An 18,759-nucleotide genomic window follows, 5' to 3' on the forward strand; every position below is an offset into this window, starting at 1 on the left:
CCTATTTCTCTGAGATTTCTTTATCAGCTACTAATTGGTTCATTGAGGTACCTGTATCAGCTGAGAAAAAATTCTGTGCCCTTTGACCATCAACAGTTTTAATCATGTGCTAAAGATTCTCTTAGCCTCTCTGCCAGCATCTTCCAGAGCTGATCAGTTAAACAGTGGGGTCAGAATTTCTCTTCTCTACAGAGAATGGTGGTTCTCCCTCTTCAGGCCTCTTGCTTTTTGGAGCATGACAGATGGATCTGTCAGAGACAACAGCTTCTCCTCTCCTGATCCTGTTTTCCTAGTCTGGGTGCCCTAAATCCTGTCACTCATCCTTTGCCTCTTTCTCTTAATTAGCAGTTTTGCTAGAGGCTATGTGCACCCCCTTTTGAGTCTTTTGACTTCAACTGACTTAAAGTTTCTTATGGTGATTACTTCTGCCTGTCGTTTGGTTAAGAGAGCTGCTCTTTCATGCCAGGAACCCTATAATGCTCTCCACAAGGGCCTGGCAGATCTTTTTATTGGCTTGAGCTTACTGCTGCAGGTTGTTTTGGAATTTCATCTGAATGAGGATGTCTTCCCTCCCAGTGTGTGTCATAACCCAGATGTTCTGCACTTGTGAAAATCAGGCCATAAAAGTTCCCTATTATGAAGCATGTAATTTTTGGTTATGACACACACTGGGAGGGAAGACATCCTCATTCAGATGTCAGAAATGAAAGATTGGGCATAATTTATACTTCTGTAGGACCTTTAAAGCTTTCCTACATAGGAACCAATCATTAGAGTACATCATAGAACTAACTTGCCCAAGTGGTTCAGGACTAGCATCTAGAAAGTTGAGGTAACATCTCTGGAGAGGATCAAGGCTTATATTACATCTGGTTTGTTGCCCTTTCTTTGTCCAAAGAAGACCCAGCCTTGGTGGATGAGTTTGGGAACTTCATGGTTCTTGTATACTTTCATGAATCGTTACTGTTTGGATGTTCTGGTGGCATTTGGATAGAGAGTGCCCAGACTGAAGAAAGCTTAGGGGATCAACCTTCTTTATTAAGGAGGGGGACAGGAGATTCAAATATCTTCCTACTCTTTTCCTGTTCCAGTACATCCCATCTTCTTAGTCCACTGTTTACTGCAGATGCTGCCACTGTGACCACTTCCCTTCCCCTGTTTAGATTGGCACTTTGATATAGGACCCTGCAGTCGGGTTTTGTCTTGTGGCACATTTCTTTCCTTATCATTCAGCTTTTTGAGGTGCTGTGAGCCTAGGCACTCATAGCCTTCCATGCCTGCAAACAGCATGGATTTTTGAGGGATAAGGAATCCGCTGGTGAACTGCTGGACCTTTTGTCAGCTAGGATCTTTGGAGTGGTGGGGTGGCAGACAGGCCTTGGTGGCCCACTTCTCTACTTCAGCAGGAAAGATCCATGTGGAGGCTTGGTGCCACCTATGTCAATAGGTCACTGGAGGAAGCTACTATCAGCATTTTCTGCAATCTGGCAGCAGGAGTCTTGGGGTAGGTAAAAACAGTGACAGCGAGTATTTTATCTCCAGCAGCATCCTTGCCATCAACCCACTCCTTCCCGTCTGGCTGCAGGATAATTCTCAGAGATAGATCCTTTGTTCCACTCCTGAGTCCTATTCTCGTATTGACTTCAGTTTTAGACCTAATTCTCCAGCTTGACACAATTCACTGTTTATTTGAGCTATAAAGTACTAATTACTCCCCTGTAGTCTATAAAGATAAAAATTGCAAACAAAGGTTTGCTGTTGATGGTGTTAGACCAGAAATTGCATTTTTAGTTGCACTTCGTTCAATATAAAGAGTAGGGTATTGGTTTTTTTTTTTAATACGGTTTTGTGTTTAAAAAATCAATAATCATAAGACTTCAGGAATGGGGAAAAATGTGGGATACTTATCATTTGCCAACTATACAGTGTTTATTGAATCTCTTAAAATTCTCTCACTGGAGTGCACATTAGTTTAAATTAATCACAGAGGTGTCGCAGCAGATTTGTATACAGAGGCCAGTGTAGTACAGGAAGCTGTTTTGTCCATTTGTTACTAACATGGGGCTCCTAAGAGACCTGAGTTTCATGTGGATGTGAAGGTATCATGTTCCCTGTGAAACGGGTAAATTATTAATCTCATTTTACAGATGGGGAAATTAATGAAGACTGTGACTTGATTAAGGCCACAATAGAAGTCATTGTCAATGCTGGCATTGGAACACAGGAGTTCTTGGCTACCAGTTTTAGGCTTACTCCATGCTCTCTTTTGCACCATTCTCTTTCCTTGTGGCTGTAAATCATGTTGGTTACTTAGCAGACGAACCGCCTCAGTTGCTGACTGGGAGGGGGCACCAATAGTAGAAGCTCAGGTACCACCTTCTTTACCCCTGAATTGGTCTGGTGTCCTCTCAGAAGCTGAGGCCTATGGTTGTGTTTTTTACAGACCCCCAAAGGCCAGTTCTGAGCAGCTGTAGGGCTGGGATCATGAATAACCTGTGAGCTTTAGGAAAAATCAAGGACAAGCTTTTCAACTCTGGCTCTGGGTTTACATTTTCAAAGTTGTCTTCACAAGCACTAGAAACTTTTTTTTAATGAAAGCTGCAACGAGCCTGAGTTTTTGTCTCGTCTCCAGAATTAGGTATTCCCAGAAGCTTTGATGCCACTTTGATGCCATTTTGGCAGGTTTACTCACTTGCCCCGGTCACCACAGAGGTGTGAAGTGTACTCTATGGGGAATATCCCTTAGTGGGTGTGATTTGGTTTCACCAGTGAGTAGGGCATAGCTGAAAGGCAGCCAGATCCCTAGGGCACCAAATTATTTTCCAAGCTGAAGAAGAAGATTATTAAAGGGAAGGGGGGATATCAAGCTGCTCTAAATCCTGCAAATGTTTTCCAACATATGGATGCTTGACTGAGCTGATCCTCTGAGCTTTTTGAGGTCTACCACTTATTACTAGCCAGTATAGATGTATGCAGAAATATCTCTTGTATACTCTTATGGCCTGATTTTTTAAAATGATGAAAGTAAATAGGTCCTTCAGATGTTCTGCACTTGTGAAAATCAGATCATAAAAGTTCCCTATTATGAAGCATGTAATTTTTGCAATTACCACTAGATGTCACTGTGTATGGCGTGTGAATGGCAGATATTCAAAGAATACATACAATAGCGAACAATAAGCAATACTATGGCCTAATAATTAGCATCTCTCTTTCACTTGTCTTAATATCATTTAAATCTCATATTGCTTGTAAAATGCCTAGCACTGTGTTGCTGAACCTGATTTTGCCTTTTAGCACTACCACAATATTTCTACTATATAATAATAATTGAAATTCTAGTTGGAATGATTTCTTTGATTCGTTGTTGTCTCACTCCAAAGTAACACAGCCATCTTTAGTTAGGTCATAGAGGAGTTTTCTTGTGTTATTTTATAGCTATCTGACAGCAAATCAAAGGACACCAATCTTTAAAGAATAGCCAGTTCAAGAAATTTACCTCTTGTAACCTAGTAGTTCCTTCTCCCTTTGCATTTCCCACCCTGATTTTTGCTGGTGGTGCTGGGGGGAGAGTAGATTAAAAATGAATCCCACCTTCAGCACTGCAGGACTCCTCCACCCACTTTTATATTTTTTTATATAAACCCAAGTACAACTAAACGTCAACAGGGAAAAATGCTGCCCTGGTAGACTTTGAATGCAAGAGATAAGTAGAACCATTTTTCTTGTAATTAGAATGAAAGTCCAAGATTTATAGGGCAGAGGTAAGGACAAACGTTAGGGATTCATTAGAATTGAGTGTAAAACAATGTGCTAAATACTCTTGCTTGATGATCCACTGTAAGACTTCTCTGATCTATAAAGATAAGAACACAAAAGGTATCTCTATTGTTATAAATCTTTATTTTAATATATGATATTTAAATCTGTCTTGCTCTCATACATTCCCTCCTCCCTTCTCTTATAATGATTCAGTTTGATCTGGGCGAGGCAGTTATGCAAGCGTGAAACAACAGTTTACATATTCTTCATTTAGTTTAGGAGAACCCACCAGATTAACTGTCTGTTTTTATTAGTCTGATTTTTTTTTTCCTTTTAGATGCTGAGCATAGCACTTTCAACATATGTTGTGAACAGTACCCACAGCAGTCTTCAGCATAAGCAGGGACTGCCTGTAATTAATCAAATCATTAGTTGGACAACACTAGGTAAGAAGACCGTCTATCCAGATCCAGTTTACAGATAATTTTCAGGAAAAGGAGAAGAGATTCCACTCCCGCCCCCCCGATCTTTGTACTAACACTTTCTTTTTTCATGTAATTTTGCACAGTTTTCTAAATTTTGTTTTATAACTAATTTTGACCACACCATACTTTAAATTTATGTAGCTCCGTTCATCCTGCAAAAGTAATCCTTGCTCAAAATCTAGGCCTGTTTTTATTTTTAAAATTGGTCAGTTTTCCCTAGGAAATATGAAACAATAAAATGTTGTACAAAAATGGCTCAAGTTTAAGTTCATAATGAAATGTGAAAACCTTGAGTTATAAGTAATTTTTATTTTATGAAAGTTTTGCACAGCTCTAGTATGCCTTTTTAAAAAAAATTAATTACACTGTTTTTTTGTTTTTGTTTGTTTTCTTGTAGCAAGGGAAAAGCAAGACTCTAAGACAGTCTACATGCAAAACAGTTAACAAAGCAAAGTGATACAATGTTGTTTCAGGAAAATTATTTGCATCAGCTGTGGTTTCAATTTTTACTGAAACATAACAACAAAGAAAATTGGGTGCATCCGTGAGCGTGTGGTAGAACTGTTCAAAACTGCCTCAGAAAATATTTGTGGTCTGATAGTAGTATATGTTACACATCTGTTAAAGGCTTAATATCATTATTAAAGGAGCAAACAACATAGAACTCTGTGGATTTTCATATGATCCTAACATTAAGAATTTATGATTACCGTAAGCAGTTGTACTTATTGATACTGTGAAATATAGTAACATGAAACCATCAGTCTTTCTGTTATAAAAGTAATCTCCGTAGTAATCTCCCAATGGATTTTAGGCACTTGTAGACGTTCTGGTAGAGGCAGACTCCAAAATTATCTTTATCCATGACTATAGTAATTTAGGAATGTAGGGATTTGTTTCAGAAGTAAATAATCCCATTTAAGGCTTGATAGCAATTTTCTGCTAAAACTCAAAAACAAAAATGTAACCTTTTGTTTATTACTAGAATATTGACCTTTGTTATCTGGTTACTTGATGTTTTATATGCTGTATGCATTTTTATATTGGTGGAATTGCTATATCTTAAAGAGACACTTTCAATTTTAACAATCATGCTTCTGTCTGAGCATTATGTACCTAATAGTCTACAGTAATACCTAAGATTACTACAACTGAACATTATTAGGGAAAACATGCTTTTCTCATTCTTTTCAGTTTTCTTTTGAGCATTTTACAGTACTATCATCCTTTCTCCTGTTTATCTTGTATTATAAATTAGGCCCCAATTCTGTAGTGAGTTTTGTGTGGGCAAATCACTACCAGTGAAGAAAACCATTGAAGTCATTGGGGTCCACCTGCAGTGATCTCAGTGCGGGACTGGAGTCTTAGCTAGTTTTCCCTTTTGTGTGTGAATTTTACCCACAGCAGCAAGTGAGAGAACAATATTTTTAAATTGGAAGTCAGTTGGGTAGAGGAGGGTAGATGATTAGAATTACAAGGAAAGACATGCTAGAAATTGCCTCTGCTCATGTTCCTAGAGGATGATGTTTGTGGAGTGGGTGGCTATATGACAAAAATAAAGCTAATTGTACAAAAATTCTTCCATATCCTGTACTACAGATGTGTTGAATATTTCAGCAGAACCATAATATTGTGAATAATCCACATCCCTGAGCAGCATAGTTAAACAGACCTAAGTCCCTCTGTAGACAACACTAAGTTGAAGGAAGAATAATGTATGCCAATGGGAGGTGCCCTCCTGTCAGCATAGATAGTGTAGACAAGCCTTGAGATTCAAACTGTTCCTATTTGTTTTGTTTTTTCCTTGGTGGACAATGGCTGGGCGCTTGAATCCAGTCGCTTCTGGTTGGGGAGGTAGGCAGTGAAGGACTACCTCCCTAACCAGAAGAGACTGGATTCAAGCACCTAGTAATTGTCCAGCCAACATGTTGCTGAAGTTGCATCACAATTACAATTTTCTATATATACACATACATTCATAACCATAACCTGCATACGGATCTCATAATGATGGTTAAATTCAGCACATTACAAGCTTTTCATAAAAGACCCTACTTGGTATAGTTTTATAGTACAGTAATTCAATATTCAGTCAGCTGGTGTAACTGCTTATTCTGGGGGTTCAATTTTTCAGTTCTGCCGTTGGGGGTGTCTAGACTTTCATTGTCACACCATCAATGATAATACTTGATTTGATGCTTCAGAGATGTGATAAAAACCATAGTCTGCCAAGCAATCATTCAGTGCCATCCATGGTAGGGAAAGAAATCTCTCCTAACATTGTAAAACCATAAATGGGAGTAATCACATGAGATGGGCAAAATGAGGGCAGGTGCCATGCTTACTTCCTTATTGCCAGTCCTGACCTGCAGTGCCCCTGCTCTCCCTCCCTGTTCAGAGCCTGCCTTACGTGTAGAATCCCACAAGTTATGATGTAAAGCTGAAAGTGGACTCGATACTCGGTTGAAGAAAGTCACTTGTTTCACTAGTGAAATAATTTTGATATTAACCCAGGTCCCAAAAGGGAGAGGCTTGTTCATTACAATTGCCCATGTGCCACCAGTAGCTTCTTTAAATATTCCTATTTTTGCTCATTCAAGACTGAAAATTGATAAATTGATATTATTTCACACTTAAAATGTTTTCAGTAGCGTTTTCAAAATTTGACAATATTCTTCAACAATTAATATGATAGAGAATACAGAGTTATTTTAGTAAATGTTAAGAAAAACTAAATAATTTAAGTGATAAATTACTTAAATTATTTAGCAAAAGTAACTCCAGAAAATGGACCAGGGCAAATATGATCTGGCTTGAACCTCCATGCATAATATTTGCAAAGGTTTGACATTTTGTCTTTGTAGTGTAAATAGGATAATACATCTCTTATTCTTGTGTTAATGACATATGGTTCTCTGTTTGTTACAGCCTCATCCTTGTTTGTGCCATTACTGAGTCCCACGTTTTTCTTCCAGCGACTGCTTAGCATACTTCTCTCTTTGATGTCACCCTACCTGCTCCTCAGCACAGGGTACTTCCTTTTTTATTACAGCTTAGTGCATATTATCCTAATAAAATATTTAAGTGTTGAATGTAAAAAAGTTACTAAATCTGTGAATGTTCTTATAAAGATGGAAAGTTTGCTCCCTAGTAAAATCCACAGTTTACCTTTTGAATGAACTACATAAAATGCTGATAATTCTCTTAAATTACATGCACTTTATTTCTCCAAACTCCTCAGGCAGTGGGTTGTAGAATGTGTGTATATATACAAATTTGGACCGAAATAACTAAATTGGTTTTAATTTACATCTTTTGTTATTTTGGTGCAAGTTTGTGTGTAGACAGCCCTAAATCCTACAACTACAAAACAAAGGAGCAAAAAACAATGTTTGTCTAATGTCACGCTTCCTTATAAAAGAGCGGTGGTTAAACCTTCTCTTGTGTAGAGAAAGTCGTGGCACATCCTCTAAACAATTCTGGATTGAAATGTCCTGCTCGGCTCCATAGACTTAGTTCTTTCCTCAGTGGGCCAAGACGATGTCAGTCAGTGTCCCTCCTATATCTTTCTCTTTGTCATCTCAGACCCAGGTTTATGGAAGTGCTGAATCCAGTCTTTCTGTCATCGCTAAAGCTGGTGCATCCTCAAGCAGAAAAAGGAATTAAAGTGAGGTTCTTACCCACGAAAGCTTATGCTCCCAATACTTCTGTTAGTCTTAAAGGTGCCACAGGACCCTCTGTTCCTTTCCTCTCTGAGTCGCTTGACATTCATGTGTAGCCATGGCTTAAATGGAGCATGGTGGGAACAGATGATCTTGAAGGGGGGGGGGAAATCTCTTCCAAGGGGGAGTTCCCAGTGAAGTCAGATTTTTTCAAAGGATTGATAGACCCTATTAAGAAAGTAGCCTGCATTATATCTAAAAGATGATTCTCCAGAACCTCAGGATGAAGATGACCCTGTACTGGCCAGTCATAAGGGTCCCACATTTTTTCTGTCTCACTATCCTGTTCAGGGAATATTTAATGGGGAATGGATTGCACTTGGCAAAAAAAACATAATCTTTTAGGCCAGTCTACTTGGGGAAATTGACTGGAGCTGCAATTGCCGAATAGCTCCCCGTGTGGACACTGTTATTCAGAAATACAAGTGATTAGATGGGGAGTTATTTCAGTATAGCAGCTTACCTCTAGACAAGCCCTTAGGAATAATTTTGGCAAATTGAGAATGAAGTATAAGTTAGAAATAGTTCTTTTACCCCTAGATGGAATCCCAACAATTCAGGGTGCTCAAAAACTCACTTGCACCCATAAAGGATCAGACTGACTAGGTAGTGGAGGTAGCTTTTAAGACAGTCTGAGCATTCTAGAGCCTTAGTGAACTAGCAAAAATACCATCCAAACCTTTAAAAAAAAAAGAGAGAGATGTTTTTCTATTTGTTATTTCAATTTCTTTCTAAAGAAAGTCCACACTAAAAGGTGCCCATCTGAAGCCCTGGGTTCTCTTTTAAATGTATACCCTTGACATACATTTAAAAACATAACATAGGAGGTACAAAACACAAACTGTCCAAAGCAAACTAACGTCTTCCTCCCATCTTACTGCATGTTAACTGACCTCCAGCCAGTTGACTCCAGCATCTTTAAATTCCCGCCGCACATTCCCCTCAGCCAAAGTTAGCGTTTTATAGATCTCTGACATGATATAGTTCAGATTAACAGGGAGTTAATCTCAAAGTACATGCATTATTTGTATAATTGAATAGGTTATGCTCATTATGATTATATGTATATATTTAATATTATGTTAATCATTTTATTCAGATATGAAGCTCTCTTTCCCCTGGTATTGTCTGGGTTGATGTTTTCTTGGATATATATGGAAAAAGAAGCACTACAGCACTATGGCGATTCACTTAAACCAAAGGTAGCATTTCAAGACAGTTATTCTTGATTCATCATCAAAAAACTGCTCCACTAGAAAAGTATGAAGTGATTGCCCAGTGATGGCTGTAGTTCAGTTTCATCATGGTTTTTCTTCTAGGCACACTAAATTTTTTTAAAATATTTTTAGCAGTTTTTGTTGAAGAGTTTGTAGCAAAGCTCACATACATATTCTTTGAGTATGGAAAGCCTATATCAGGTGTCCATCTCATAAGAAAATGTAAAAGAGATGTGTAAATATTTTATTTGATATATTCCATATTAGAGCTATTTCTAAGACCACAGGAAATCAATATGACTGAAGCAGTATATTCTGTAGGTTAGAGATGGGACCGTTGAGTTTAATGCTAATTCAAAATAAGGAGTGAAAGTCCTTCCTAGGATAAGTATAATGTTACTGTCTGTTTTTCAGATGGGAAATTCTAAATAAATAAATAAAATGACTAGTACAGGAGTATTGGTGACGGAGGCTGCGAAGAAATAGTCATTTGATTTCTGAAATTACCCAAAGGAAATATTTGTAGAGTCATTTAATTTCTGCCTGCCTGTCTTGCTTATCAGTGTGGTTTTTTATTTCTGATCAGGCAGACAGGGTGCTGCTAACTGAATTTACGCTAGCAACTTCTTGGATTTGCCCTCAGAAGGGGTTTACACTATGTATCAACAGTCTAAGCTGCTGTTGTGCCCTTGAGTTGGTTAGAACCAAAATGCCTATTACAGAGATCCCCAGCCATTCTGAGCTGGGCAGGAGGTATAATACCATGCTCTCCCTATTTCCCAGAAATCCATCGTCATTGATGATCATTATAGAGAATCGGTCGCATGGATGCTTTGGAATTTGCCAGAGTTATGTAGAGGGGAAGCTACAGTTCTGAGCCTTCACTGCTTTTGTAGTTTATATGTAGTCAACTCAGTGGCATATTGATACCATGTTGAGCTACAAACTGGGATAGCAGATTTCAGAGATTAATAATGCCTTAGTCAGGGAGAAAAGTCAGGGGGTAAAATTGAGGCAGAAGCATTCAGAAGCGCTGATCTGGCAATTACTGTATTTTTTACCTGCAGGGATGCAATTTTAAAACTTCAGATACAACATTTATTGATACAAGGCAGAGCATTAGAAATGCAAATGGTGAATATTGTCATTTGTTTACATAACTTAACAAGGTGAGGCTTATATGTATCACATGGGCCTGTTTCCTTAAATCTTAAATAGTAGAAATCCAAGCACAGTGTGAAAGATGCATGGTTTGGGTTCTGCTTATGAGACCATATGAATCGACTATGAATGAAAAGAATATATGTAAGCTTGAGACAGTGATTCAGTAGCGTTATCATTTTTCTTTTACATTTTGTGACCTTTGTCTTGCTTTCAGTGAGAAGAAATCTTTCACTTTATTTTTCTAGTCTTCTTAAAACAAACAAAAACAACAACAGCAGTACAACACAACACCTCCAGAGCCCCACTTTTAATGTCTGCCAAAAAGTCCTGCATTTAGGAATCCAGTCAGGTCTCTGCTGATGTGAGACTATTTTTAAGCAATATGTGGCCTGTATTTCAGATCCACCACATGGGATTTTTCTTTTTCCATTGAAAAGAAGTTCATTGCCCTCTTAAACTCTGAAGACAATTTCTCCCCAGGTCAAGAGGTGTCATGTTGAGAGCAGAGTACAGAAGCTGAAGAATCTTTCAGAATCCTCATTCACACCATACCTCACCTTGGGGATAATTGCAGCCTTTATAGTAGGAGATCTTTATCTACCTGTTTTTGTGGGCGGTGAAAATGTATTAAAAACAAACAAACACACACTTAGGACAGGGGAAAAGAAAAGGGAGCAAAATAGTAAACCAAAGGTAGGGGAGTTATTTCTTACCAAAGACAGCATCAGAAGCTCTGCTGGGTTCATTTGATCAATGATCACTCTACTTATACAATAACTTTCTGGCAGATTCATTAAAGTATAAGAAAACTATAGGAAAAGTTTACAGGCTTCATCACAAATGGATCTGTCTGTTGATGGGGAAGTGAGTTAATTTCTCATTGAATCAACTAAAATATATTCTTAGTATCAAAGTGAACCACCTGACATCATGTATTGATTTCTTCTTCTATCTTCACAGCTTGCTGTTCTCAACTTCTCCTATACTACTGATATAACTCAGTTTCGGCAACTCCACCTGGATGACATCCGCAGGTCTTTCTTCTTTGTATCCTTTTGTCTTGTTTGGAAAGCAGTGATTATGACATAGTAATTTAGATTCCAGTGAAAAGATTGGCCAGTGGCACAATGGTCAATTTCAGAATGTACTGTATTTAGCACACTTGCTTGGGTTACTGCTGAATTCATACACAAACGGCCTCTTTTAAAGATTTTTAGAAGGTCTTTTCTTTTAAAAGAAGGATTTCTTTTAAAGGCTTTTGTTCAAAATACCAGGCTAATCTCTCGGTTGATCTGCTGATGCACAGGCTGGTTCAATCTGTACCCACCTGAAACTCCTTTCTTTGTCCCTTAAGAAAGGTTTATGCTAAAATTATTCCTGTTTTTATACTATACTATACTATACTATACTATACTATACAAATTGACTCCGGTGGATGAGATGATAAGCAAACATAGGGCCGGATCCTTCAGACACTAAACATTCCTAAAACTAAATTGTTTCTAATAATCTCCTTCCTCTTTTTTTTTTTATTGTGAAGGCTGGGTAGCTGTGAGAGAATGATATGATTGTCACTGGGCTGGGGGTAGGTGTGGGAGATTTAGCATCCACTGTAATGAGTTTGTCAATTACAAGAAAGATTAGAGGGTTTTCTAGGAAGAATTAGCGGGGGGGAAATGGGTTTATCGTAGTGGGTGGGGCTGAGGGAGGAGGAAAGAAAGAGTTAGGACCCCACCATACTTTTTTATAACATTAGAAGGAACCTGGCAAGTTTGGCAGCCTGATTCCTGAGCTTTGGTTTGTGCTCTATGGAGTACACAGCGCTTTCATTTGTAGGCACCAGTCTGAGGAGGGTGAACCAAACTCCCAGATTATACAAAGTTTGAATTCATAGAATGGAGTGCCCCAAAACAAATGTTTCCCATTGTTCACACCATCAATCCCTGTGGAGCCATCCCTGCTGCAGCTGCTGAAACTGCACCTTACTACCAAATGCTCAGCCCCTACCTTCCAGCTTGACCTGCCCAAATGTAGTGTCACTTCCCATCTCTGAGAGGGGACATGGGCTGCTGGAAGTGAGGTAAGTCTGGACAGGCCACTGAGAGGGAGCCCTGGTGCAGGAGCTGGTGGTTAGGAGGAGCAGTGTTGGCAGCCCCACTGCCCAGTGTGTCCACTCAGATTTGGCCCTGTAGCTCCTCTGTTGTGACAAAGGGGCCGTGGGGCCAAAACTGAGTGTTGTGGCCTCCATGCACGGGGGGCTCACAACACTACTCTAGTTTGGCCCCGCAGCTCCCCTGTCACACTGGAGGACTGGCGGGACCAAACCTGAGTATCAGTGGGGCGGCCAGTGCTGCTCCTCCTCTCCACTGCCAGTGGTACGCCCCATGCATAACTTGTGTACAGCTGTGAGTGCCATTGTTGTAGAACCCCAGGGGCCCAGAAGAAAGTCCAGGAGGTCTGATGCTGTCCTTGTGGAGGAAAATCAGAGCTAAGGAAAGAATGAGCAAATGGTTTTCTGGGTTCAGAGAGCATCCTGAACCTGAATATGATTTTGGTGGGTACCTTAAAAGCAACTTTATTTACTGTACAGTAAGGTTATCTTTTTCATTTACAGCTTTGCTATTTCTTAACAAAACATTTAAAATTTAGCAAAATTAATGGGGTATTTAGCCCTGGCCTCGTGCCATATTTGAAAATTTAAAACTAAGTTTTTCTTTGATTAAGCAAAAAAATATTGTACAGTTTTTAAAGCTCAAATGTAGTATTTCCTTTGGCACACTAAACAAACTGAATATATTTTGTTCAGTTTCAATAAAATGTTCACCTTTTTATTGAGAGCAAGTACAATGAATTTCAGCTCAAAAGGGTTTTTTTTTAGTTTAGAATATTATTAATGACTATATAGTGGTGAAGAAAGAAACGACTTCTCAACTTGAACTGTAATATTGCTACCATGAAACTATTTTAAATTAAAAGAACATATCAAGATTCCCAATTAGGGCTTGAGAGTTGGCCTGTATTGAGGAGCCTCAGGCCTTTGTTAGCCTGATCTTCAAGAAGGAGATTCAGATTGCATATGCTTAGCATCTTGATTAGGCGGCAACCCAGCCCATTGGGCTTTTTCCTGTTTTATTAAAGAACTGGAGCTGTTGTAAATCTGAACTGGAAGAATTTTGCAATATTGTTAGACAGTTAGATTACTAAACCTGAAATAATGTGATTCTTTTGGGAGTTAGATGCTATGAATTTCTTTATTTGTGCTCACATATTCCTTCCAAAAATTTGTTTGTAAATTCTTGGAGACCCTATTGAATAGTTAATATTGAAATTTTTATACTGAGATATTTAAATACTCCATGACAGGGTCAGGAGAGGCCATGCCAGCCCCTGCCTTCTCCCCCAGGGAACCCTGGAGGCAGGAGTCCCTTTTCATTACCTTCTCACTTCACAGCCAGTTTCAAGCGGAGTGCCCCAAGGGTCGGTCCTGGGGCCGGTTTTGTTTAATATCTTTATTAATGATCTGGAGGATGGTGTGGACTGCACTCTCAGCAAGTTTGCCGATGACACTAAACTAGGAGGCGTGGTAGATACACTAGAGGGTAGGGATCGGATACAGAGGGACCTAGACAAATTAGAGGATTGGGCCAAAAGAAACCTGATGAGGTTCAACAAGGACAAGTGCAGAGTCCTGCACCTAGGACGGAAGAATCCCATGCACAGCTACAGACTAGGGACCGAATGGCTAGGTAGCAGTTCTGCAGAAAAGGACCTAGGAGTTACAGTGGACGAGAAGCTGGATATGAGTCAACAGTGTGCTCTTGTTGCCAAGAAGGCTAACGGCATTTTGGGCTGTATAAGTAGGGGCATTGCCAGCAGATCGAGGGACATGATCGTTCCCCTTTATTTGACATTGGTGAGGCCTCATCTGGAGTACTGTGTCCAGTTTTGGGCCCCACACTACAAGAAGGATGTGGAAAAATTGGAAAGAGTCCAGCGGAGGGCAACAAAAATGATTAGGGGTCTGGAGCGCATGACTTATGAGGAGAGGCTGAGGGAACTGGGACTGTTTAGTCTCCAGAAGAGAAGAATGAGGGGGGGGATTTGATAGCAGCCTTCAACTACCTGAAGGGGGGTTCCAAAGAGGATGGAACTCGGCTGTTCTCAATGGTGGCAGATGACAGAACAAGGAGCAATGGTCTCAAGTTGCAGTGGGGGAGGTCTAGGTTGGATATTAGGAAACACTATTTCACTAGGAGGGTGGTGAAGCACTGGAATGCGTTACCTAGGGAGGTGGTGGAGTCTCCTTCCTTGGAGGTTTTTAAGGCCCGGCTTGACAAAGCCCTGGCTGGGATGATTTAGTTGGGAATTGGTCCTGCTTTGAGCAGGGGGTTGGACTAGATGACCTCCTGAGGTCCCTTCCAACCCTGATATTCTATGATTCTATGATTCACAGTGGGGGGAGGGTTGCTGGAACTGTGGCCAGATTAAAGAGGTATGAGAGACGATATTGGCCCTTGGCCTCACCACTAAGGGTGGTTTTCATACAGCTAGGTTTTACCTGTATGAAAAGAATATGCCTTAGACCCTTTTAGTTACACAGATTCCATCAGATCAGGGTTTTGTCCCCACCTCTCTTGTCTCTATAATTGTGGAATGTGCAGAAAGGAAGAAGGGCAGGTAAGGGGCAGCAATGGGATAATGGATGGGCTGTGGTATTTGGACAATGAAAGTGTGGAAGGGTAGGCTGGCAATATTTAGTCTTATTTTTAAGACCAACAACCACAGCTAATTCCCCAACAAAGACAAATGTGTATACATTGATATATGGGCAGCGCTCACATTAAAATGTACAAAAGTGCATACGTTTGAATGTGTGACTGTATTGTTATGAAGAAGTGTATCCACTTCACAAGTTGAACAAGAAAAAATGCTGACTCCCTAGGTCTCTCAGATGGGTTTTGGGGCAGACCGGTCACTAACCTGATTTGCACATGAGCTCCCCTCTGTCAGAATTGACTTAGTCAGGATCTGAAAATTCAGTCAGGCAAGGATATCTGATTTCATACTTTTAAATGTAATGTAAAACTATAACAATAGTAAATGAGCTTCTCATAGTGCTGGATTCGCAGGTATTGAAAAAGAAATTTTCAGCATGTTGTTTTTATTTGATAAGTTTACGTAACTTTTGTGTTGGATTTTCCTTAGCCATATTTAGGTTTTCTTCATCGTGACGGCTTTTTTTGGTACTGGAAATATAGCTTCTGTTAACAGGTAAATCTTATTGATGCTGTTGAGAGAAGTTGAGTTCAAAAGAGAAGACAGTGGAAAAAATACTCAAATAGCACATGCCTAGCAAAACAGTCCAACATAAGCAAAATAATAAGAATAGTGTAATAATCTAGTGGTGGTTGTATTTAAGTCTTATTTTCTATGGTATTTGGTGTAAGGGACCAGTCCTGCAAGATACTGAGTTGCCTTAACTCCTATTATTAGTTGTTGTTCGTTGGTGTTGAGAGCACTCAGTCCTGAGGAAGAGCTCTGCACCTTGAAGAATTGGGCTGTAAATAATCACAGAGAAAGAAAAAGCTGAGACAGTATTTGGTCCTGCCATGCGGGCAGGGGACTGGACTCGATGACCTCTCGAGGTCCCTTCCAGTCCTAGAATCTATGAATCTATGAGATACATAGGCTAAGTAATACTGTACTTGGGCTTGGACAATAGTAATTGAACAATAGTGGCTTGCATGCTCATATTTTGAACAAAATCTAAAATGTCTCAGCAGGAAAAATGAAATGTTCTGCTTTTTTATAGAAAATACTGTTTGCAAAGATACATTTTAATCATTTTTATTTTATTATTTTCATGGTTCTCTAGTTTTGACCCGGCCTCTATCTATTGCTTCCTGACTGTGTTCAATCCCTTTATAATGGGAAGCTTGCTGGTGTGGAAGGTTAGTAATTGCATCTTTGTGCAGTTCTCTCAAAGAACGGATTAATGAGTAATACATCATGCATGCAGGAATTCTTTTTCAATTTACAGAATATATATGTTTTTGAGATTCATTAACCCATTTTATCCTGTGTGCAACTATCTGCTTCTACAGAATTTCTGAAAATAAAACCCGTAAAGAGTGTTTGACTTCAGTATACAAAATACAGGACTGACTCATGATAAATATATTTTATTATATTTAAATAGGAATTTTAAGCATTGAACAGATGTTGTTAAATAACTTAAAACATTACGTTTTCCCCATTGTTTATAATACCCAAATCAAAGTGGGGGAAATATATATTATCTTCATCCATCCAGATTGTATTAAATAGAAATGTATTGATTTTTTTTTTTACTATTGTCATTTTTGCAAACTCTATCTGTTTTGTTGTTGTTGTTGTTTTGTTTTTTTTAAATAAATTAAATAGTCTTTTAAAGATTGGACTTCCCATTTCCCTGCCCATGCTGTCATTCCCTGTTTGAAGATAAGGTTTAGGAGTGCTTCTCTGATGACATCTAGGGCAGAAATCATTAGACAGCACTAAGGGACAGCAGGGCAGACAACCTGCTGCTAGATTATGCCTAAAGTCAGTGGTATGTTCACGCTGCCACCTCTTTTCCCAAGGAGAAAACTTGGTTGGAGGAGCAACCAGAGTCTGGTCCAGGGCTTTGTTGAATCCAAACCTGCTGGATGCTGGGCAGTATTTACCATTAGCAGAACTGCAGCTGCCTTTCTGCCCCAGATGTGACCACATCTGCATCCCAACCTGTACTTTCCAACAGCTGTAAAGGCAGGAGCTGGGAAATGGCAGGTTCAGTCTTTAAAGGGTGGATTCTTTGTGTACTTCTAGCCTTGAAGAAGTGTGGGTCAGTTCTAAAAAAAAGAAAATGCAGTGCACACATTTCAGAGGTTATTTTTTTTAATTCATTAAGTTGTGCAGGTTGACTTAGTTGTGTATTCTTGGAGGACAGTGAGTGGAGTATTTATTCTTTTTTTGGCTCAGTTCTTGCCACATCCAGGCATTTGTGCATGGGCTAAAATCACCCTTTCACACTAGGAGTTCCAGGAACTACCACGTAAACTATTGCAAATTCTATGTGTTACAGCATTGCTCAAATATTTATCATGAATGCTAGACTGGATCAGCTAAAACAAGGATCATTAATATGTTTTAATCATTGAGTTTCACCTCATAGTTTTTCACTTCAGGTAGGCCATGGCCATAGATTTTGTATCATTTTACTAAGTATATTCTCTGCCAAATGAGTTTTCACCCTTTCTTTGCCAATATTTTATTTTTAGAACATGTGCTACAATGAAGCTTTCCATAATGGCAATTTGAAAAGCTGGAAAATGTTTCCATGACCATTAGTGGTGTTCTGATATGCTGTTTTACAAATGTTGCTCTAAACGATAATGCAATTTATGTTTTAAACAGATTGTAATCCCTTTTGTTCTTGTGTCATGTGCTTTTGAAGCTGTTCAAGTCACAACCCAGTTATCGTCGAAAAGGTACAGCAAATGTTATATTACTGCAGTAGATGGAGTGGGTTTGATTGTGGAAATCAGCCAAACAGTATAATTAGTAAGGATGTGAAATACCCTGAATCAGACTCCATTTGTACACCAGTTCACTCACTTTGAAAGAATTTGGATTTATCAGATCTCAGACTAAACTAACCAATGAGCCACTCTGATGACTTAGCTCACTTTTTGCTCACTCCTTACACAGGCTGAAACTTCCTTAACTTCAGTGGGAATTTGCCTCAGTAACAAATGAGTATAAAATTATGGTGGATTTTAAAGTTTGGCCCAGTATGATTTATCAAACATTTAGTTTTCTACATTTAAAACACAAAAGATACAAACAAACAAACAAACTTTTGTCTTAATGTAGAAAAAGTAAGCAATATTTAAATTAGAATTTCATATTTTAAATTGCGTCTCTCCATATAGTACAAATATTGTTTATTTAAAATATACAGACGCTCCCCGACTTATGCAAGCATTCCGTTCCATAACGTCTTGCGTAAGTTGAATTTTGCGTAAGTCGGGGACGTATACCCGACAATTACACCCCTCTGCCTCCTCCCCCCCCCCCCCCCCCCAAAAAAGCTTACGGAACTTACGGGACTTTTTCTGTAAGTGCGGGTTTGCGTAACCCGGGGAGCGTCTGTATGTACAAGCCAGCTAAATTAAAACTTTGTAGCACTGACCTTACCACAAATTGCATTTTTTTAAAAAGTCTTTGACCAGACACTTTCATTATGGATTTGGAGTCACTGAGAGCAGAATGGCGGAGAAAGACGTCTAGTTCAATTGCAGAAGGGAGAAAAGCCAGATGCGGGGAGGGAAAGGAGTAGATTGAGACAAGGAGACTGATGAGACTGGAACTGAAATGGGTGTTGGAGAG

At 39.3% G+C, this 18,759-nt stretch overlaps 1 protein-coding gene across 1 annotated transcript in view; it reads left to right on the forward strand.

Moving 5' to 3' along the window:
- The window catches only part of PIGN (phosphatidylinositol glycan anchor biosynthesis class N), a 173,020-nt gene that overhangs the window by 127,511 nt on the left and 26,750 nt on the right, over positions 1-18,759 (forward strand). The window contains exons 21-27 of the mRNA XM_065398121.1: positions 4,100-4,208; positions 7,176-7,278; positions 9,069-9,171; positions 11,311-11,397; positions 15,566-15,621; positions 16,226-16,301; positions 17,785-17,858. Coding sequence (XP_065254193.1) covers positions 4,100-4,208; positions 7,176-7,278; positions 9,069-9,171; positions 11,311-11,397; positions 15,566-15,621; positions 16,226-16,301; positions 17,785-17,858 — 608 coding nt within the window. The remainder of the gene's footprint in view (positions 1-4,099; positions 4,209-7,175; positions 7,279-9,068; positions 9,172-11,310; positions 11,398-15,565; positions 15,622-16,225; positions 16,302-17,784; positions 17,859-18,759) is intronic.

This window comes from Emys orbicularis, chromosome 2 (genome assembly GCF_028017835.1).
Source record: "Emys orbicularis isolate rEmyOrb1 chromosome 2, rEmyOrb1.hap1, whole genome shotgun sequence".
Taxonomy (NCBI): Eukaryota; Metazoa; Chordata; order Testudines; family Emydidae; genus Emys; species Emys orbicularis.